Here is a 22,553-nt window from a genome sequence, read left to right on the forward strand (position 1 = left end):
ATATATATATAAAGCATATTAGCATGGTTAAGAAATATGGGGCTAACTTTAAGTTATTATTTAGGATAAAATATGTTAATTTTGCATCACTAATTTTGCTACCTGTTTTCTAGTGTGCTAGAAGCCCCATAAATTCCTTGCATATATTTAGAAATTAAAAACTGAATAAAATATTTTTATTTCCACCTTTGTGTGTGTGCATTTCTCACTGTATTCAGGATGTTGAAGTGTTAATGAATGACTTGAATCAACTTATAAGGTAGACAAATTTTGGGCAAATGATCTTTAATTACAGTAAGTGCAAGGTAGTGCATTTGGACCAAATATTTGATATAGGAACCAACTGAATAGTGTGGCATAAATAAAAATGATCTTGGCACAGTGGTGGATAAGTCACTCAAGCTATCAAAGCAGTGCTTTGTTGCTAGTAGTAAAGCCAATGACAGATCTCCTAGTGAATCTTTAAAATTTGTATAATTGCTCAAAGAGCCCATATTACTTCATAACAGCCTATTTTTTTTAATGCTTCAGCCTGTAAAGAAATTTATATTGACAGAAAATTTTTGCTTTTGAATGTAAAATTAAGTTATTAGTTGTAGTTGTCTTTCATGTGTGTTGAAGCAGACACACATTGTGGCCAGTGACACATAAATATTCTCATTTGAAATATAAGAAAAATTTCCTCAGTAGTTAGGTAGAAAGTGTGAAATAACTGTTTGATTATTAAATAGCACCTATACAAAAGAGATTTTGCTACAAATAGCTTGTATTTTAGTCAATGTCAGCCTGTAATTTGTCAGATTTAGCTTTCATTTCAAAGGCTGGGAGGCCTGCAATAGAATTTTTGGGTATACCTTTTGACATTAATTCCAGGTAAAAAAGAGAATTATATATCTATACAGATCATTCGTTAGTCATCATTTTGTACAATTTTGGTCTCCATATCTAAGAAAGATCTCATTATTTAGAGGAGTAACTGTTTGGTTGAGGTTTTAGAGGAAGGCTATGAGGAGGATTCCAGGGATGGAAGGATTATCATAAAGCGATTGGCTAAGACCTCTTAACTTACTTGCTCATGAGAAAAAAAGTTTACAAGTTTATCTGGAGGTTTTATAGGATAAAGAGCTTCTGATTTCTTTTTGCTATATTCTGAAGATAATAGGGAAAGCCAACACTTTAAGAGGGGGAGTTAATGATTTGCTGAAAAGTGAAGGGTGGTTTTAATTTTTACTTTTCCAGAGGGTGACTGTGAAAGGACAGTCCTGAAGGACTGAATGATCCCTTGTTGTCCCCAAGTTTTCTGAATTGAGATACGAGTAAAATATTAATTCAGTAACCTATTTCAATTTTGTCTTGCATAATATATTTCACTTCCGCCACTTACCACCATTCTCCAAATGGCACTTATGATGCTGTAATATGTGTATAATTTTTCTTTTTTATTGAATAGAGCAAATTTTAAGCAAAAATATTTCACATACTTGTTTTATTATAGTTTCATAATTACTAAGAAATAATAATAATAGTTGTCAAAAACAAAAAGTTGAACTTTTGACTCTAAAAATTTAAATATTTATCATACATTTGTATCCATATTTCTGAAGAAAAAAAAAGAGAAGTTTCAATAAGTAGTGTATCTTATATTTTGGAAAAAAACAACTTTTCAGATGTTTTTAGTTTAGTTTTATGACATACTTTTTGACAATAGCAAAATATTGAGAGATTATCCATCATTTTTTTTTACGTTTGAACTTAAGTAATTCATGGGACTGCATTTCCTTTTTCTGTTCTCTATAACTGTAACAGTTTTATTAGACTGGCAGGAAGAGCATCATAGATATCCTTTCAGACAAAGAGGATAGTTTGTGATGTGTGTGTGATACAATTGTATGGGCACATTTTCTGCTTCTAAAGTGTAAGAGTACATATAATATGTAGTGTATGCATGTATATATTTTTACTTTATTTTTATTAGCAGGCTAAGAATATTTTGCATCTGTTGAAGACATGGGTGACTTTGTTACCACCACAGTTATAGGTGCTGTGAAGGCTATAGTCTATCTGTATGATTTTGTTTCTCTTCCTGTGTATTTTCTGCTTCAACACCCATGGACCAAGTGGAAAAAACAAACTGTTTGGGTATGTTTAATATAAAATACATAAATATAGACAAAAAAAAAGGATTAGGTATTATAGTCATCCAAGTATTTCCTAACTAATCTAGAAAATTGTGAGCAAAACTACTTTGTTTCTTAGGAGAAAAATGTGTGTGAGTGTTGTGATAGTTGACTGAAATTCTGGAAAAAGATTTAAATGATTTGAACAAGTTCTGACTTTACAATAATTTTCAGATTATTCATTTTTATAAAAAAACGAAAGAAACTGCTGCCTGATTAACTAATTTAATTTCTTGCTGTTGGAAAGTATCATTTAAGTAAAAGTTATTGATATTGAGTTTTGATTTTTGTAAAATGACTAGTCCTTTCTTTGACTTAATTTTATTTTAAGTAAAATTCATGTAAATCTGACAGACTGTAAGATGTGTAAGTAAGTCTTTATAAAGAATTTTGGAACACACCTCAGTTAAAAAAAAAAAAAAACAAGAGAAAAAACATTTTATTCATGAGTATTAATTAACCTGGATGTTATTGATTAATCTGGATATTATTAATTAACCTGTATATTATAAATTTTTCTCAAAATGTGAATACATTATGATGTTTATTTCTTTTAGAGATCTTGAAAATAATATTTAAAGAAATTTGCATAATGTCTAATGTCACTGTTTGTTAAAATATGAAAATTACTTTTAAATATTTGTGGAAAGATAAGATGAGAAAAGAATAAGTACTATGTCATAAATGTTTGCATATGTTGTGTGTTACATTGTAGTTAGTTTCAAGCTTTAATATTTATGTATGAATTTGTTTTAGTTTCATGGTCATCGTTGAGGTTGTAAATATAAAGCATCTGCACATCTCGTGCTGTAGTTCATATGTGTTACTTAACCATTTTTGATGTTAAGTATAGTTCAGGTTAGAATCTTAAGTTGTATGTCACATTAGTGTAACTTAGTTTTCTCTAGTTACCTTTCTGAAATCATTATACAATTTAATGATTTGTGTCCAAGAAGCAAGCATTCTAAAAATTCAAATTTTCTATTTATGAAATATTTAAGTACCAGTAATTTTGAAAAGAGGGATTTTTATGATAGTGTTTTAGGATAAGAATTGAAGTAGTGACTTGTAACTGATTATGGTCATGATGCTGTTAAATGTTATTTAACTAACTGAAATATTTCTGTAATACTGGAAATCACTCATTTGCAGAGTTATTATTTTTTGATGGTTAAGTCATAGTTTTCAAAACCTTCTTTCACGTTTAGGGTCCAGGACTCTTGCCTAAATAAAACTGAAGATCTCAAAGCACATTTTATGAGTCCCTTTGGGGAAAAATAACAAAAAAAAATGAAATACTAAGACTAAATGTTATAGTAGTAAGCATTAGCTTATTCTTGAGATACATATATCATGGTGATGTTTGTTATTTTTCAAAATCTGGAAAGGTATTCTTCAGAAACAATCTGCACCTACTTGAGGTTTTAGCACAGCATACACAAAAAATAATTTGATACTTGCTGTACATTAGAGTGTGAGCCTGCAAAAATTTAGCTGGTTTACCCAAAATTTAACAGCTTCAGAATGATTTTAAAATTAAATAAAATTTACTGGAGAACTGGGTTGCACAGGTCAGAAAACATCTAAAGGACAAAGAGGACGACAGACCTTAGCCTCAACATATAATATATTCCTAAAAGATGTGGGCATTTGTGTCACAAAAAGCTGTGGGTGAATCTAAGTGTACTTATAATATTAAGAGCTAATTTGCACTAATGGGGGACAAATAAAACTACCTTGAATTACATAGTTTTTGTAAGTTCTCAGCCTCTAAAGTTGGCTTTGAATCTAGTTTTGTATTATTATTTTCCTAGGTATGTGTAATGGTATGTTTCATTTTATGATTATATGTATTTTTTTTTCATTCTGTGAAATGTTATAAATTGTTCAATCAAATGCTTCTCTATAAATAAATTATAGAGTATTTAGTCAAATGCTTCTTTATAATGCTTCTCTATATGAAAATGTTTTCACACTTGCTTTTTCATCTAGTTGAACCTTTGTTAATGATAAATTTCTGTTTCCTAGTGTAATTTTGTGCATGCTGTCTTTTTTTAATATTTATTAAAGGCCAAGTTTGAAAAAGAAGCTGACCCATCAAGCTCTATTGTTAGAAATTCTACGGAGAATAAAAGCCTTTTAGCGAACATATCCACAGTTGATGAACTTTTCCAATTTGCTGTGCAAAGGTATTCTACAGCGAAAGGATTTGGTGTTAGAGAAGTTTTTGGAGAAGAGGAGGAAAAACAGAAAGATGGAAAGATATTTAAGAAGGTCAGTAGAAAACTTTTGTAAATAATTTGTAAAATATTTTAACATTTCTAAATGTATTTTATTTTTATTTGTTAATAATTGACATGAACAGTTTTTTTTTTTTGCTACTATACACAGATGCTAGGAGTTTGGGTGTAATTTTGAAGCTGAGAAATTTGTAGTATATCAAAGTTCGAAGTAGATGAGTAGTTTTGAGATAAGTATGGCATTAAATAAGTAATTAGAAGGACATGTATGGCTGGTTTGGTAACTCTTCAGATAGAAAAGTTTGGGAAATAAGATCTTGAGCTTGTGAATTTGTTTTGCACCATTCTCAAGCTTGTGCAATTTTAGACATTTTATTTCACTGAAGTTTTGTTAGGCTAAGTTGAGAAGTTTATACTTTTTTACATTTTAGTTACATTTGTTAAAAAAGATTTAGCAATAAAAAAAAGGATTTGTAGTACTCACCATCTGCACTTTAGTAAACATCTTCTCTAAGCCTTGTTAGGTCTTGCATGTAGCTTTCAAGTATGCATTTTTGAACATGAAAACTGTATTTCAGTCACTAAAATAGAATGTTCCAAAGCCAATATAATTTATCAGGCTGTCTAAGTAAGGTATAAATAAATTTTGTTACTCTTTGGAACAGCAAATATGATCAACAAAATCCAAGGAATGCTACTCAAGTATCTGCTCATAGCACCAAAACTGAATACTTATAATGTTTAAGTAGAGGAGAATCTGCTCTTTCTATTGGTTATAAACATGTCCATCAGCCTTATGAAATTGATTAGCAAACAATTTCAAAAGTTGGAGAGAGAGGAGAGCAAACATCTCTTTGTTGGATTTGACAGATTTTATTGGCATCTCAGCAATAGAAGATACAAAATTTTACCTTAGTGTTTGTAATTATTTATAGTTTGTTTATAATTGGTTAAAAACTGAATTAGGCTATCTAAGAAGTCAGGAAAATTACAAAGTGGAGAAATCTGAGCTCAATTGCCCCCACATGGCACAGAAAAATGAAGATTGAGATTTGTTTTAAATATTTCGTTTTGAAAGTAAGAAGTTAAAACTTGGATAATTCAAAATTCCGAAATGGTACTACCTCAACCCACCCAAAACAATCTCGATCAAGTCTGCCTTCCAAGTATTGCTAAAAAAATTTTAGCTCACCAGTCTTTATACCCCATCAGTTTTGCACCATTTCAGAACATGTGCTGATCATGTGACCACTCTCCACCAATTGTGCTGTGTCATCTATACTGCCCTCAACTATTCTATAACCATCCTCACTTTCTCGATCGGTAATGTAGTGTGTTTTTACTCCCTGTCTACATTACAACAAAATTGACTGTGCTTGATCACAAATTTATATCAGTTTCAACTTTAAGTTTTGACTTTTTGTGTTTGATTTCCATTGTTTCTACTCGTTTGTTTTTGTAATTTTTCTGAATTCTAATTTATTCATATGAATTTGAGATTTAATATGGTGGATGATGAAATTTCATCAACAGTCGACAATGGTTCTGGCATTAGTCCCCAAGGCTCGGGGTCAACGATGTCTGCTGGGGAAGTATGGGAGTAGATGCATTCAGTCAGGATTGGAGGGGTCTATTACATTATGATTAGGATATAACTACTTCGTGAAAATTTGTTTCTACTGCACATTCCACCTGTTACTGCAACTCCATGTAATCTCCTGGATTAGGTATTGTTCTTTTTCCCAGGAGATCTGTGATAAGTTTTTCAGCATGTATTTTTCACTCCTAGCAGGTATACTAAGGTTTAGCGAGTTTATGTGAGCTTGTGTGGATTGACCTCACCTGATAATTCAGATCTTTCATGTCTTCTCTGCTCAATATTTGGCAAGTTAGATTTTTATAATTCTTTTACCATCTAAGTTACTTTAGTTTAAATTTGCATTTCAAGTTTGATTATTACTTTGTTTTTGTTTAATTTTTGGTATATGTAGAGATTTTGCACAATAGTTGCTGTTTGGGTAATTGTAACTTCAGCCAATTTTGTGGGTGTGTTGGTTCATTATACTTTATACTTCCTTTCTGTGTTTGTTAGTTAGTTTGCAAGTTCCTTTTTTTTTATTGCAAGTCACATCTAATTGGGGATTAGATTTGAGTCAAATTTTGTTATAGTTAACTGGGTGCCTTTTCATTCTCATGTTTTTCAGGGTAGGTTTTACTTTTGTGTCCTTTGTCTTATTGATTCTTTGTGTGGACTTATAAGTTTGATATTTGTGTCTTTTATCTTCTAAGTTCCTTTAGTGGTTTTGTACTTTAGGTGTTGCTTATTGGTTTTTGTTTTAGGTTGAATTTCAGAATTTTGCAAAATCATTATTTTTATGTACTTTGTAGACACTTTTTTAGCTACACTTCACGACAGTTCCATGGGTTCTACAGGTTCTGTCTGAAGGTTTCTGTCCTCAGTTCTGCTCTCCCTCCATCCACTTCCCTCCTCCTTGGGATCGTACCTCTTTCAGTTATCTTGCCTAGTCTGTTCAAGACCTATTACACAAAGAGGTTGTAAAATGGGTAGTACCCACTCAACCAGGGTTTTACTTCTGTCTAATTGTTGTCCCTCGAGAGGCGGGAGATTGAAGACCCATCATAGACCTGTCCCAGTTGAACTCTTACTTGGAGTACAACCTCTCACTTTGGAATTTTATTTTTCTCTGGGACTCTGGATAACCAAATCATTGTGACAGATGCCTATCTGCATATTCCAACTGCTCAAGTGTCACATCGTTTTTTTCAGCTTATCCATGAGTGTTGTGTCTTCTAGTTCCAGGTGCTGCAATGTGATCCTTCTTCGGCTCCATGTGTTTTGTTGAGTGGTTTGCTCTTTTACCCATCATTCCTGCTTGACAGGTCTTCAGACTCTTATTTTCATGGACGACTGGCTCCTGCTTGCCTCTTCCCATGCTCAGTCGGTCAGTTGTGCCTGCTTACATTTTTGGTAAGCTAATCAGGTTAGGTTTTCTGATCCAGTTGGAGAAGTCCATTCTTAACTCCACTCAATGTCTTATTCCATTGGTGTTTTTTCTTCAGTTCCCATTTTCAGTGGGCTCAGCCTTCTCCACTTTGGCTCAGGGATATGGAGTGGGCAGTCTTAATAACCCTACTTTCTTCTTTTCTCACTGCTCTATTTTGAGGATGTAGACTTCCTTGGAAGCTCTCACTCTCTTGGATTGAGTTCACATGCATTCCCTTCAGTGGATGCTTCTTGACCAATTAAACTCCCTCCACGATACCTTGGACCATCCTATTACCCTACCTGCTGGGATTGGGACCGAACTTTCTTGGTGGCTTGACATGGAACTGAACACAGTGAGGGTTCCCATTCCTCTACTTTGTCCAGAGTCTCATCTGTTTAACAATGCTTCCTTGATGGGTTGAGGGGCTTTCCTCAATTCCCGAGAGATTTCTGGTCCATGGTCTGTCAAGGTGGCGACTCTGTTTTCAACATCCTGAAACTTTTGGCAGTTCATTGGGCTCTGTATCATTTCCTCCCAGTTCTGAGGGGGTGGATGTTTATAGTTCATTCTGACTATTTCACTGTCTTCAGCTATATCATCAAGCAAGGGTGAACCAAATCCAGATCTCTGTTTTTGGACTCTGGATCTTCTTTACTGGGCCCATGACCACTACTGGTGATCTTGGTGTGTCACATTCCTGGCATTATGAATCTTCATTCATCTAGGTTATCCCTTCTTCCACATGTATTTCAGTGAGTGTCCTCAACTGGGAACACCACATAAATGTGTTTGCCACTCACCGGAATGCCAGAATTCCTTCCTTTTGGTCTCGGGTTCTACGTCTTTTAGCTCTGGAATAGATGCATTTAGACAGGATTGGAGGGGTCTTCACCCATATGCTTACTCTCTCCAGAGTCTTTTTCCCTTATCCAGTCCACTCGTTGTTGTGTTCTGCTCATTGCTCCTTATTGGCCTGCTCAGATGTGGTTATCTTTGTTCTGGACTTTACTGGAGTGACATCCACTTCTCTTACCTCTGTCCCAGTCTCTCCTCCCACAACCATGATCAGACATAGTTCATTCTAATGCCATCAAACTCCATCTTCATGTGTGGTTTTTGTCTAGTCCTTTGCCTCATCTCAGGGACTCACCCTTTGTGTAGCATCTTTCCTTTCCCATTCCATTCAACCTACTTCCTTGTTTGTGTACCATAGACAGTGGTCTACCTTCAGATCTTGGTCTGTTCACCATGGCTTCCACCCCTCCCGTCCTTTGGTACATCATCTTTTCTAATTCTTTGCCTGGTTGTTTGATCAAAGTTTGTTTGTGTCAGTTGTTTTCAGTTATAGGGCTGGTTTGTCAAACAACTTCCAAATCTCCCATTTCCAGAGAGCTTTCTCCTCCCCTGATAATTCTTTCCTTTTCCATTCATTTCATCTTGTCTGTCTTTCATATCCATTTATTTTGTCATGTAGGATCTCAATTTTGACCTTCAGGCTTCATCCAGTTTTCCATTTGAACCCATTGCTGCATGTTCCTTGTATCATCTTTCCCTTAAGTACTCTTCTGCCTCTTTCTTGCTTGCAGTTGTCATCATTTAGATATTCATACCATGGATGTTTCCCACATTCCTTTCCATTCCTCTTATGTTATCCTCTATCCTGATTGGGTCTTCTTTCCTTAGATATCTGCTGTCTAGGCAGGTGGTTTGGCCTTCTCTCCCATTTCCTTACCTTCCATTTTCCACCTGTACTTACTTGTCCGGATCATTCCCTGAGATGTTATGAGGCTTGTACTGCCTTTTTTCTTGTTATCGTTCCCATCTATTTTTTCCAAGGATTCTGTCTGTGTCCCGTGGTTTGTCCCTTATTGCACCCGCTTGTTGGGTTCATCAACTCATATGACTGGCATATTCTGACTACACAGTGTTTCTTCACACCCAGTTCATCATTTAGCTATGTTTTTAGCTGCTTGCCTTTGCTGGTCTTTGGAGGAGATCATAAAGGCTGGGCTGTAGACAACCCCAATTCATTCATTGCTCATTTTCTGCATGACCTGGCTGTGTCTTCCTCAGGCAGGTGTCATCTTCCTCCTATGGTGGTTCTACACATGTCTGTTCGAGTTGGACTGGGGTTAGTTGACATATTACATTTCCTATATATTTTGGGCTCATATATATCATATTTCAGGATTCCACCTGGTGGCAGGTGTTGCCTGGTCAAGTATGCTTCATATTATAGTTGCAGTAGGTATGAATAATTCTATAATGCTCACTGTTGAGATGGGGTGTGTTTGTAAGACCACCTGCAGCTTGTTTGATGGTATGTGTATCTATATGTATATATATTTTTTAAAACTAAAATTTGATAGTTTCATTTATAAAGGATTGCCACTCATGGATCTCAAGAGTAAAGAAGATTAGGATTTCTGCCCAACCCTACTGACCCAAGATTCCTACAATCGGGGTCTGTCTGCTTTTCAAAACGAGGAATCGCAGTCACCCATTGCACTGTCTATGGTGTGTCGTTTCTCCAGAATCCCCAACACATATTCCCCCCCCTCATCTAGTGGAACACGGGAGTCCTTACCACTTCCGGTTCCCAGTTGCTAGAGTAGTGAACCATGGAAGTTTCCTCCTGAGTGGGTTTTGAAAAACAAAGTAATGCTTTCTAACCCATGTGTACCCACTTGACAAGAAGAGGGTTATAGTTTTTATAATCATTATAGTACCGAACAATGAATTATACAATAATATTCAGTATTCAAGGTGCTTCACCCGGATGTTTTTGCCTGGGTAGACTGCACTTGTTCATCATATATTTTTTATGCAAGGTGTTTCCACTGGATGATATTTGCCTGGATGGACCACACTTGGCATAATCCAACGTAATCCAAAATGCTGGAAATCGTATGAATTGATATTTCATCAATGTATTCATGGACATGCTGTGGAAGATACTATTTCTCACTGTATTTGCAGTATAAAGGAGGATGTGATTATTACGATGCAAGACATTATGGAATTAAGAATCACAACATCACTTCTTTATATGGAGTAACATTGTTGAGAGTAAGTGTTGAGTCAAAAAGAGTTTAGAAAACGTGTCTTTAAACCTTCCAAAAATATGATGTTCTGCCTTTTAACCTGGATTAAGATAGGTCTGCTTATAGAAAGCAGTAGGGTCTTAACTCTCTTTATTTACTTTTTTTGTGTGGTGTACCAACCTTTTGATCCTACAATTTTTTTTTGTATTGTTATGAATTTAGAAACACAGGAAAGCTAATGTATAGATATACAAAAAGTAAATCATTCTGTATTTTTCTCTGTAAAGACAGATCCGTCTGTTGAAGACACTAGTGCTTGAGTGTGTTTTTGTGTTTAATGTGACTACCGATCTTTTTTGATGTTACATGCTTTTTCTTAGTATAAACTTGAAATACAAGGTACTTAAGAAAGAAAAAAGTTTGAAGTCTGACAATAACGAATCTTAGGAAAATCCTTTTTTTGGAAATGATTACATATTTTTTTAAATCTTGCATTCTGTCCTATATGCTATTCCTATATGGATGAAGAGGGAATTTGAATTATTAGGTAATACTGTTAATTATGAACTAAATAGTGTTGGTGAATAATTTAGGAAATGGATGTAAAAATTAACCATAAACTGAATATTGTTGTGATTGGAAGAACAGTATTTTCTCAAAGGTGTATTTTGGGATTTACATAGTTTTAATTATTTCACTGATTTGAATACTTACATAGAGCATGAAACTAGCTTTTTTGACAACTAGCAAAATGTTTGTCAGTTATTTTAAAACTTACTTGTAAAATGCCAGCCACCCTGGCAAAATAAATTCATGAGTTGTCTGCCATTAGCAGATATGACTAATCAGTTGATACAAATATGTATAAAATGTTGTATTTCAAATATCATATTTAATAATATACTATAATGATTTACACCAATGCTTTTGATTATAATTACATTTTTTGATGTGAAATTAAAAACAAAAGCTGAAAGTCTGCTTGAAATGCTGTTTTCTTGCTATTTGAAACTTGAGGAATCCACTAGATGATGCAACCAGGAAAGGCATAGTGATTGATTATTGCAATATGTTTTTTACTCATAATTGTTGTATTGCAGCTTTTTTGAAAATAATTTTGAGTGTTGTTTATGGTTTATGCACAATTAGTGTGAATATGCCTGGATTATTAACTGGCAAAGAAAAACAAGAAAAAAAACATGTTGGTGCCCTTTGATCACTAGGACTCACTGGCATTTTTTAAAGCTAGCCACTATTAGTTTCAAGCCTTGCTGCTTAAGCAACTGACCAAAAGTGATAAAGTTGTTTAGAATGTATACTGTTAAAGATATTTGAGCAGAGAAAGCTGGGAGCTATGTAACGTTTTTCTTTCCTTCTAATATTTATGAAAAATCTGGTGTGATTTACATTTTACTTTTTGCTGATATTTTAAATAGTGCATTCATAGTAAGGAGATAGAACCTGGTGATTTAGTATGAATAAGAGTAATTTATGATATGAAAATTTAAAAATCTTTTTTTTTTTTTTAAATTGACAGACATTGGTGTAATTATTGATAAAATTTTAACTTTAGAGCATTTAATTATGATGAAAAACAAATTATGGAATGTATTTATAGAACTGTTACATTCAGAGTGAGAAGGTTATTGTCAATCTGTATTATTGATATTAGTTGGTTTATAATTTAAGGTATTCATCTTCTGAAATTACTTGTATTAGTTTAATTTATTTGATTTATATTTAGCTTAAAAATTAAATTTTAGAAAGATAAGACCTGGTTACTATGTTACAAACAAAGCATATTTAATAACTGATAATGAAATTACATGCACACATCTTTGATTTTTAATACAAGAAATGAGCTCATTTGGTTGCTCAGTGTTTCCTATTGTAATCGGTGGATATGCATCTGTGGTTTAAAAAAAAAATTATATATATATAGAAATATTGGTTAGGATGTCTGCGTCACAGTATTAAGAAGTTCAGTGTAAGCTTAAGTCCCATTTTACACAGAAATAGAATTGCATTTTCTTAGTTTTCACACTCATTCTAGAATATCTAATATTAAATATACCTTTCATCTTTGACCAGTTAATCCTGGGAGATTACACCTGGTATACTTACAACGACATTGACAAGATGGTAGAGAATTTTAGTAAGGGTTTACTGACTCTAGGTTTGGAATCCAGACAGAATGCTGTAATATTGGCAGAGACTCGTTTAGAATGGTTTGTAGCTGCCCAAGCTTGTTTTCGAATTGCAGTTCCAGGTATGTAATTTATGCTAATACTTCCAAGAGAATATTTGCAACATGAAATGTAATTATATACAATTATTATAATAACAAAACTTGCATTCAAATACAATATCTTACCTCCCCTTACATAACAGCTTTTCATGGCTTGTATTACTCTTTATATGCACAAATTTTCACTCGCCACTAGCCTTTATACTCCTATCTACTCTCTCATGCTTTCACTTGAGGCAGCCACATGACAACCCTCTACCAATAGGAGCAGGACACAACTCCTAGCACAGCTGGCTCCTTCTATGCAGCTTAGCTCAACTTCACTTCTCAATTGGCACTCATGGTGTTTAGATGTGCTTTTTGCTCAAACTTTATTCCTGGAATTTCAATCAATTACTTGTTTTTTTGGAGAACTTAGCTTGTTTTCATTTCTTTAGTTTGTTACACTTCAGTTTTCTAACTTTTTGTTTGTGCACTTTAAAATTACGTGTTTTTAATCCTTTTTTCTGAGCTCCCTGTGTGGATTTTTTTTCTTCTTATTTTGACTGATAGTTATCATAAATTCAGGATTTAATGTTATTATAGCTACTACTGCTGCTGGTTACTCTTTATTTACAGTGGTTTCGGTTCTACAGTTATTGGCAGAAAACATTATGGTCTTGGTTTGCTGAGAGTTGGCTACTTTCACGTGGACTTCAGATTTCCCTGAAGGTTATCCTGTCATGCCTTGTTCAGGAGTACCTGAACAAGAGGGTGATGATGATTTTGACAGCTTGTTTTCTTCCCCATCCTATGCCACATTTCCTCCTCTCATTCTCCAACTGCATGAGAGGTTGTATCTCTTTTGGGGATGTGGGCTTTTTTGGAGGCCCTCATTCCCTTCAGTCGAGCTTACATGCAACCTTTTTGGTGGGATTTCCAAGATCAATGGCACCTTGTTTAGGGATCCCTTGGACACCCCTATTCATCTCTCTCCTTCCCTACATGTGGACTTTTCCTGGTGGTTGAACCAAGACACCACCATAGGGGGTATTTCTCTTCCTCCTCTGGAGGTGCACCTCTTTACGGATGCTTCTCTTTCAGATTGGGATGCATATCTGGACATATAAGAGCTTTCAGGCTGTTGATCTATTGATGAGTTCTCTTTGTATATTGAGCCTTGGAATTGCTTCCCGTCCATAGGGCTTTGTTTCTTTTCCTTCCATCTCTCTAGAACCGATTGGTTATGATCCATTCCAACAACTCCATGGATGTCTTGTACATCATTAGGCATGAGGGCACTCAGTCAAGGTCTGTTTGTTTCCACATGTTGGACCTCCTGTTTTGAGCCCACAGCCATCAAGTTCGTTTGATGGCTTGTCATATACCAGATGCCCTGAATCTTGTTGTGGATCATTTATCTCACCATAGTGAGATTCTTCCTATGGTGTGGTCTCTTGAACCTAGGTGTTTAGTGGGCTGTGTTCACATAGGGGTATAACAGAACTGGATGCATTTGCCACCCACCTGAATTCCAAGTTTTCCAGGTTTTGGTCATCTATTCCTCTTCCTTTTGCTATAGCTTTTGATGCCCTCAGTCAGGATTGGGGGACCACTATCTTTATGGAAATTCTCCCATTTTTCTTCTTCCACATGCCCTAGCCATCATACAGTCTACTCTGTGTCAAGTTCTCTTGGTGGCTCCAATTTGCCCAGCACAGCTGTGGTTTCCACTTCTGTGCCTGCTCCTTCTGACACCTTCTCTTCTCACCCACCCTCCTCAGACAATCTCATTTGTGTGAGCTACATCCTTCTTTTCTCATGCTCCTTCTTCAAGCATGACTTTTGTCAAGTTACTTGTCAGACATGTTGGACTACCCCCGAGGGTTACTTTCCTAATTTCCCATTCAGTGTGCCCTTTCTCCTTGTTGCACTGCTCCCTTCCATGGTTCCTTTCCTGTGATATTTCTCCTATTACTCTTATTTGTTGGAATCAACATCTGATTCATCTGTCTTATTCTTCCTTTTCTCCTTATGATTGCTGTCTCTTCCAAGTCTCCTTCCAGCAAATCTATCATCGTACCTTGCCCTTGGCTGCCCAATTCTGTCATCCTTTAGAAGATATAGTTTGTGCTGGCATTTTCACCACTCCCCATATGCGTATCTTGAATTATATGCATCATCTGGCATTTCCTGCTCTACAGGTTAGTCTATCTCCCATTGCCATCTTGAGCTTCATGGTTTCTCTATGGGTGGGTAGGTAATATTTTTTTATAGCGATCTTTTTCACATATACAGATCCCCATTCTATGGCGAGTGTTGCCTGACCAGGTATACCTATTCTTAAACCCACACTGTATAGCCATTCAGGTCAATAATTTCCAATGTTTAGATGGATTGTTCAACAAGACCACTTTTAGGTCTTTCCTTGCATTTTTTGTGTTATAAATGTTAGACCTGGACTGTACCCTCATAGACTAACATGAGTAAAGCAGAAGGGGATTGATGCCCATCCCTGCCACTCCATGGTTTGTCTGTACCAGGAATGGTCTGTTTTCGATATAAGGTTTTGCAGTCACCTATTGCACTGTCTTTGGTGTTGCATTCCTCCAGACTCTCCAAAACATTCTTTTGTATTCTTCCAGTGGAGTATGGGGGAGTCCTTACCACTTACCAGCTCCTAGTTGCTGGGGTGGTTGGCCATGGAGGCTTCCTCCTGAGTGTGCTCAATTCCACTCAGTTGAGAGTAGGGCAGTAGTGTTCTGCTGGTGTAGTTGGTGTATAGACACTCCTCATATATCAGACCTGATGTTCTTTCCAGATGCTGCCTAGTTATGGACTGGATGACTTCTACCACAGTGCACTTCACCGCTACAGCTGGGTACCCTCCTTCCTACAGTCATGTGGATTTTGGTTCCCAGGGGTACTGGTGTTGGTTGGAACTGGATCAGCCACATGAGTTTTCACATGTGAGAGGTATCCTCCTCCTACTGCAGACTGTACGATTCATTCCCAATGCCACCTGATTCTGGACCTGGACTAGAGTTGAACTGCCACATTGCTGTCCACCTTCCTACTGTTGTCCACATGGCAGTTCTCAGGGGTTACTGGTGTTGGTTGTGTTGAACATGCACACATGATGATACAGGTCCTTGGAATGGAAGATCTTCCCTTCCAGTTCCTGTGTCTGAGGTGAACAGTAGAGGCCCCTCTTCCTATCATGAGCCAGGTATTTGTATTACAGTACAGTTGGTGTTGATTGAAGTAGAACTCACCATTATAGTCCACCATGCCCTATCCACTCTACACCAGGGGTCCTTTCATGTAATATGAGGTTCCTCCTGTGATTTCACTGTTATTGTGATACATTAATTTCACAAGTGAAGAGTATACTTGGTTGAGAACTAGTGCAGTTCCCGTGGGTATGTTTTACATATTCTTTATTCACACACCCCATGAGCTTCCTTCATGTGCTTTCTGAAGAGGGCTCATCTAGGTCATGTTACACCAGTCCCTCCACCAGATCAATGTGGGATTCTAGCTGTTGTGTGAGAAGTTAACATTTTCCTACACTGAAAATGTATTTCCAATAGATCCTTACCTCCTCTCCCATTTTCCATCCTTCTCCCCCCCCCCCTTTTTTTATGTTGCTCAATTTCGAAGTGAAGTTGAACTAAGGTGCATAGAGGGAGTCAGCTGTGTTACACTCCTGTTGGTGGAGGGTTGTTGCAGGCTCAATTGCTTGCTATCATGCAGCTGCTCATGTGAAAATGTGAGTGTAGGTGGGAGTATCAAAACTAGTGGCAAATGAAAATTTGCACATATAAAGGATAGTACAAGTTGAGAAACACTGTGAACGGAGGTTATAATCTACTGGAAATACATTATCAATGAAGGAAAATGTTAATTTTTAGCTTTAGCAGTCTTTCACTATACATATTTTATTAAAGGTATCAAAATAAGATTTGTTGATTATGTTGACATTTGAAATAGCTGTATTAAATAAACATTTATAAAATTCCATGATTTTAAGTTATTTATATTAAATCAAATAAACATTTGCATCTGTTTAACAAAGAGTTATGGTACTCTTCTGTTTGTTGCTTATGTGAATCGTAATGGATACTGGGATATTTGTTTTTATCCAGTGGTGACTCTCTATGCCACACTGGGAGAAGAAGGAATTGTACATGCTATAAATGAAACTGGAGCTAGTCTTTTGATTACTTCACAAGAGCTAATTCCTAAAATTCAGGTATAGTGCACTTTGTACATCTCTTCAACAGATTTTTATTGATTAACCTTACCAGGACAGGTGTGCAGCTTCCAGGGTATAAGTGCACACCTCAATATCAATTTCAAGATTTAAGTATAAAATGTAGTTTTAACTGTTCAACAGATTTTTTTTTTTTTGATATTCAAAAATATTTCTGAATTGATATTTAATTATTATATATCACTTTCAAAGGGTAAAAATTTTTTAAATGCTCCATCTCTCTTTTTCATGCAGCTCTGAGAAGTCTTACTTGTGAACAATGCATTTCTTGCTTTGTTTAATTTTTTTAATTTAAAAATTCATCTGCTCATACCAAAGTACAGGTGTGTTTAGTAAGAAACTATCATGTATTGTTTCTCATGTGATTTTAATTGTCAGTCGTATTATTAGTACATCTTTTCACTGTCACCCTTATGATGTCACAAAATGTAGTTGGAACAATTACTGATGTAGCTCAACTTTGAAAATACCTAGAGTTAATAGTAAAAAAACAACTGGATTAAAGATATTTTAATCTAATATATTTGTGCTTTGTTGAAATATGAACTACCCAGAACTCCCTGAGGGGAAAATTTTTTCTTTTATAATTTCTTCTGAAAAATGTTTTCAGGTTAAATTATATCTTGTAGATAGCAACAGGAATTTTCTTCTATGACAAAACATCAGATAATTTGTCTACTGAGTACATTAAGCAATGGCAAACTACTTTGACTACAGTCAGTTTTTACTGAATGTTATTGTTAAATATGTCATGATCAAACAACATGCTCAAATAAAATAACTTGTTATTTATTGAAAATAAAATATAATGAATAGGTACAACTAAACTCAACTAAGAATGTTGTTACAAAAATCACAATACCAAAGGTATTAATTATTATTAATTGACAAAGGTGAGGCTTGAATTAACAGATTTTTTTTGCCATGTTTTTTATTATTTATAGATTAAAGGGGTGCTTCAGCTGGTAAAGTATGAAGAGTGAATAGGGCTAGTTTTACCATTTTATTTTTAGTCATCATATTAACAAACAAATATGAGTATTATGTTTTTATCAATATAATATTTTTTCTCTTGTTATCTAATATGGTTAAATTACTGTTGCTGTAACTAAACAACTGTAGAGTGTTACTGCTGGTTTTGTAGGGACATTAACAGTATCATTATTCTGCAATGTAGTAGGTGCTTCTTTTAGATGTAAACCTGCATAGTTACTTTTACATTAATTTGTAAAATATATACTAATAATAATATATACACACAACTGTTTTAACCAAAAGGTTGTCATTATTTGTTTTAGAATTATAAATATTTTGGACGTTTGTTTACAATGATTAAATGTAAATAATACAAACAGTCACATAACAGTGAATCACTTTTTTAAAACTTTGTAATTTTGATTTCTTTGTTATCATTTGAATAGAGTCCTTATTGTAAGAAGTGCACTTGTCCTTCTGTAAAGCTAAAACTTGGTAGAAATTAACTCTTTTAACCATAAATTTAATCTGCTCGTCTTCAAAAATTATTTAACTGATTACTTTTCATTGAATTTTTGGAACATGTTTGAGGATAATGTGCAGAGAAATTGTATTTTCCCAATTCTAGAAAGCTTTTTCTCAGCTTCTAAGTATCAAGAAGGTAATCTTCATGGAAGGGCACCGGAAGCCCAGGTTAGAAGCATTTCCAGAATCTGTGCAACCTCTTTCTTTCTCAGAGGTAAAGTCCATGGGAGAAAATTCTGAAAAAGGTATGCTGGGTTTAATTTCAGTGTCTTCTTTTATTTATTGATTCATTTTTATTTTGTTACATGATTTGAATTTTGTTTTAGTTTATTACATGCTATAGAAGTTTAAAATGCAGTTGCCAAAACAGAGGCTCTTGTCCTTCCAGTTATGGAGTCTCCTTACAGCATGTTTGTCAGTGCATGGTCCAGGTTGTGTAGCACTTTCCCTAATTCTGAACCACTGACTACAGGAAGGAAACTGATCAGCAGCAAATAAAATACTTTTGTATATTGTAAAGATATTGTGATAACTTTGAATTGAACATTAGGATAAGAGAGGAATTATATGAAACATATGTACCACTTAATTTTGAATTGCTTATTGTCCAGTTTTTGTATTTCATAATTCTGTTTTATTTTTGTATTACCAAAGTATGTTTTCTGTGTACATGAATTTTTAAAGGTGTACTTTAAACGGCATTGTTTTCTCTAGCCCTTAATTATGACACTCCTGCTCCTGAGGATGTTGCCATAATCATGTATACTAGTGGATCAACAGGCACACCCAAAGGTAAGCATTCACAGAGCCTGTGTTTTCTGTCCATTGAATTCATTTGTTATTAGGTTACTTAAACTACTTTGCACTGAAACTTCGCTTGGGTATATTTGATATCTTTTTAAGAAATATAAAACTTTAACAGCTTTAGTAAAAATCAAAAGTTTCATCATTATTGAAAATAGAGAATAAAGATTTTTGATAAAGAAAGTTAAGAAAGCTGAGCGAGGAGGGGTTATGGGGATAATCCTTAGTATGTAACAATTTATTTATAGAAACAACACTACTTAAGATATATTTGGCTGTAATCACAATTATATCTCAAATGTAGCCAGCTTAGGAAATATGTATTAGTCCTAATACTACTTACTTATCAAATAATGTCAAATAATTTTCACGAGTGGAGATTTATAATCAAACAATTTTCGTACTAGACTTGACTAATCGCAATGAAAAGTAGAATAAATGATTACTTACATACCATAAAATGTACCAGTTCTTTGCTGTTTATATCAATATGATTTGTCAATACACAAAATGTAATATGCAGTTAATAAACTTGAGGGATAATCAAAGTTTTCTAGATTCTAGCTATAGCAAGGCACAACTACTGTTATTTAATAATGGCAATGATATTGCTCTGTTCATTTTTATGTGAAACAAGTGTCGTGATCTAAATGTATATGTCTGTCTACAACTGCTGATCTGGTACCACAGATCTTGCACTTTGCAGCTCAATAAATGATCAGATAAGACTTATAAATATGGCATACAATTCTCTCAAACACTAATGGAAGTTGTCCATAGATGTGGTGTATTTATAGTGTTTGAATAAATGAGTTTTTGAGTGATATGTCCCATTTGTCTACCAGTTACTTTCAGCTCATCAACACTTCTTGGAGGTGAATCGTGCTGCCAGGCAGCATTCCAAAACATTCCATACATTTTCTTCAGATCCAAATCCAGTGAGCAGGCTAGTCAATACATTTGTTCAATATCCTTTTTGTCTGAGATGATAACTGACCCCTCACTCAGAAATGCTAACTTCCTTGCATATCTGGCGATGAGATTTGAGATAGCTCCCACTTAAATTTATGATTAATGTGAACAGCACTGGTGTATGATGATGATAATGTCATCATGTGTCAAAAGCCCTCCACCAATAGGAGGGTGACTCTCTCTATGCATTTGCAATCATGATAATTTCTTCTTCCTTGCATTTTACAGATATGTTCAAATTTTTCAGTTGATGAGATTTGGTGTTCACTTTCTATGGCTTTTGATTTTGTTTCAAAAGCTTTAATTTGTTATCATTCACAAGTAACAGTGGTTTATGCTTAGTGCTATGTGAGTGATAATATTACTCACACAGGCCTTATTTCAACCACGGCTTTTTAAGGCTTGTTAACACTCTCACCATGGGCAGGTCAAAGGGTGCATGTTACAACGTTTTTTAGACAGTTAAATTGCAAATTTAATTCAACTACTATAATATCATTATGACACATGGGGCTCATTTGTCTCTTTCCCCCATTAACTGTATCTGCCTGGTCATCATTTTCTGCACATGTCATGAGGTTTTAGTGGCTTACATTCAAAATTTTATTAAACTACTTTTTGTTTATGTTATACCAATTAGTACAGCATAAAATCATAGCTAATAATCCATATTTTAATAGTATATAAGTTTTAAGTTCATAAGGCAATATTAAAAAAATCCTGCATTTTTTCTAGTGTGAGAAAGGTGACACATTTTCTGTAGTCATCCCATCTTCTCCATTTTATTCACCACCCCTCCAATAAATACCACATTTAACATAAATTACTCACTACAAAATCGTCATTGCTCATACAAACCATAATTTTTATAGCTTTCAATGTTGTTTGGTTACAGAGCTATCAAATCGAAAATCAAACCCCTCTTGCCACACCCACCTGTCACATCCTCTCTTTCAGGATTTGTTAATAGTTTACTCTTACGTTTAATCTCTATATCATCTACAACCAATAGAAAGCCAAGATTTTCATCTATCAAATGATGTATTATATTACATTGTGTTCTAAACAGAGAATTGTGAATTTCTCTAGTATAAGCTTCTTCCCACGGGAAAAATATCAATTAGCTTTGATAAATTTGTAATGATAAATTTTGTAGTTTCAAAAAAATAAAACATTTAATTTTGATTCTTTCTACTATTTCTAATAAAAATTTATTTTATGTAGTTATTTGTACTTGGACTCTGAATAGTTCACCTGCAAAGTGCTTTTGAAGTTTAGTATAAAAATACTATTTATTATCTTAGTTTGTACATTTCACTTGCATAATTTCTAGAACCTCCTAAATGAGTATCAAAAGTTTTTTGTTTTTTTGAGGTAAATGTTTATATTTTATTTTTTCATTTTCTTTACTATATCACAAACTCTAGTTATTATCAGCAGTCTGAAATGCAATGAAATGTTTATAATTAAGAAATTGAAATATTTACTTATCCTCTATCTCTTTGTTGAATAATCTTAAAATATCTTCTTTGGGTCATATGTGTAATTTCAATCTTTACCTTTTCTAATTTTTTTTTTTATATTTTCCTTTCCATTTCTTTATTTTTTATGTCAGTGCACTTTAATAGGTACCTGCAGGTGATATATAACATTATAATCGGCGAAGAGTCCACTTCAGCCTATGGCAAAATGTCTGCTCTCTCTCTTTTTTTTTTTATAACTCTTGACCAGAGAAGTGATGAGTAGAAAAACTTCAATGATCATTAAACCTTTCAAATATTAATTTTATAACACAAATAATACATAATTAACTAAAATGTACAAGTAAAACCTAAATTCAATTTAACTGTCTATCAAACTAATATGTATAAGATGCAAAAAACCCAAGTACTAGGGATATGGATGTCGCTCTCAATAATGAAATAGGCTTTTTTTCAACTTCCTTTGTAAAATACAAACATCTCCTAACTTTCCTACCCTCCGTACAAAATAAAGCAGGAAATCGGCTTTTCTTATTGGTTACAAGCATGCCATTCAAGTTAAAACTATCACTTAGCAACAAAGCTTCAACATTGCAAGTGGGAGTGGCTTATCTTCAACTGAAGAATTTTTACAACAGTTTCCTCTGGGAAAAGATCTTGGAATGTACTTGAATTATTTGTAAACTTGTATATGCTTTTCTTTGAATATCTCGAGAGAATGTGTACGTTATATATACACACACACACACACACACACACACACACACACACACACACACACACACACACACTGAGACTCGACGACGACACGACGGAGGGATAGG

At 34.5% G+C, this 22,553-nt stretch overlaps 1 protein-coding gene across 2 annotated transcripts in view; it reads left to right on the forward strand.

Moving 5' to 3' along the window:
• Positions 1 to 22,553, forward strand: part of LOC106474898 (long-chain-fatty-acid--CoA ligase 4-like) — a 46,548-nt gene that overhangs the window by 2,668 nt on the left and 21,327 nt on the right. Inside the window, exons 2-7 of one of the 2 annotated variants that reach the window (XM_022380157.1) lie at positions 1,976 to 2,139; positions 4,248 to 4,451; positions 12,561 to 12,738; positions 16,845 to 16,951; positions 18,576 to 18,717; positions 19,187 to 19,264. In XM_022380157.1, the coding sequence (XP_022235865.1) occupies positions 2,008 to 2,139; positions 4,248 to 4,451; positions 12,561 to 12,738; positions 16,845 to 16,951; positions 18,576 to 18,717; positions 19,187 to 19,264 (841 nt within the window). In that variant the 5' untranslated portion in view covers positions 1,976 to 2,007. The remainder of the gene's footprint in view (positions 1 to 1,975; positions 2,140 to 4,247; positions 4,452 to 12,560; positions 12,739 to 16,844; positions 16,952 to 18,575; positions 18,718 to 19,186; positions 19,265 to 22,553) is intronic. The other variant, XM_022380161.1, reaches the window with a different exon arrangement.

Source organism: Limulus polyphemus, unplaced genomic scaffold (genome assembly GCF_000517525.1).
Source record: "Limulus polyphemus unplaced genomic scaffold, Limulus_polyphemus-2.1.2 Scaffold143, whole genome shotgun sequence".
NCBI lineage: Eukaryota > Metazoa > Arthropoda > Merostomata > Xiphosura > Limulidae > Limulus > Limulus polyphemus.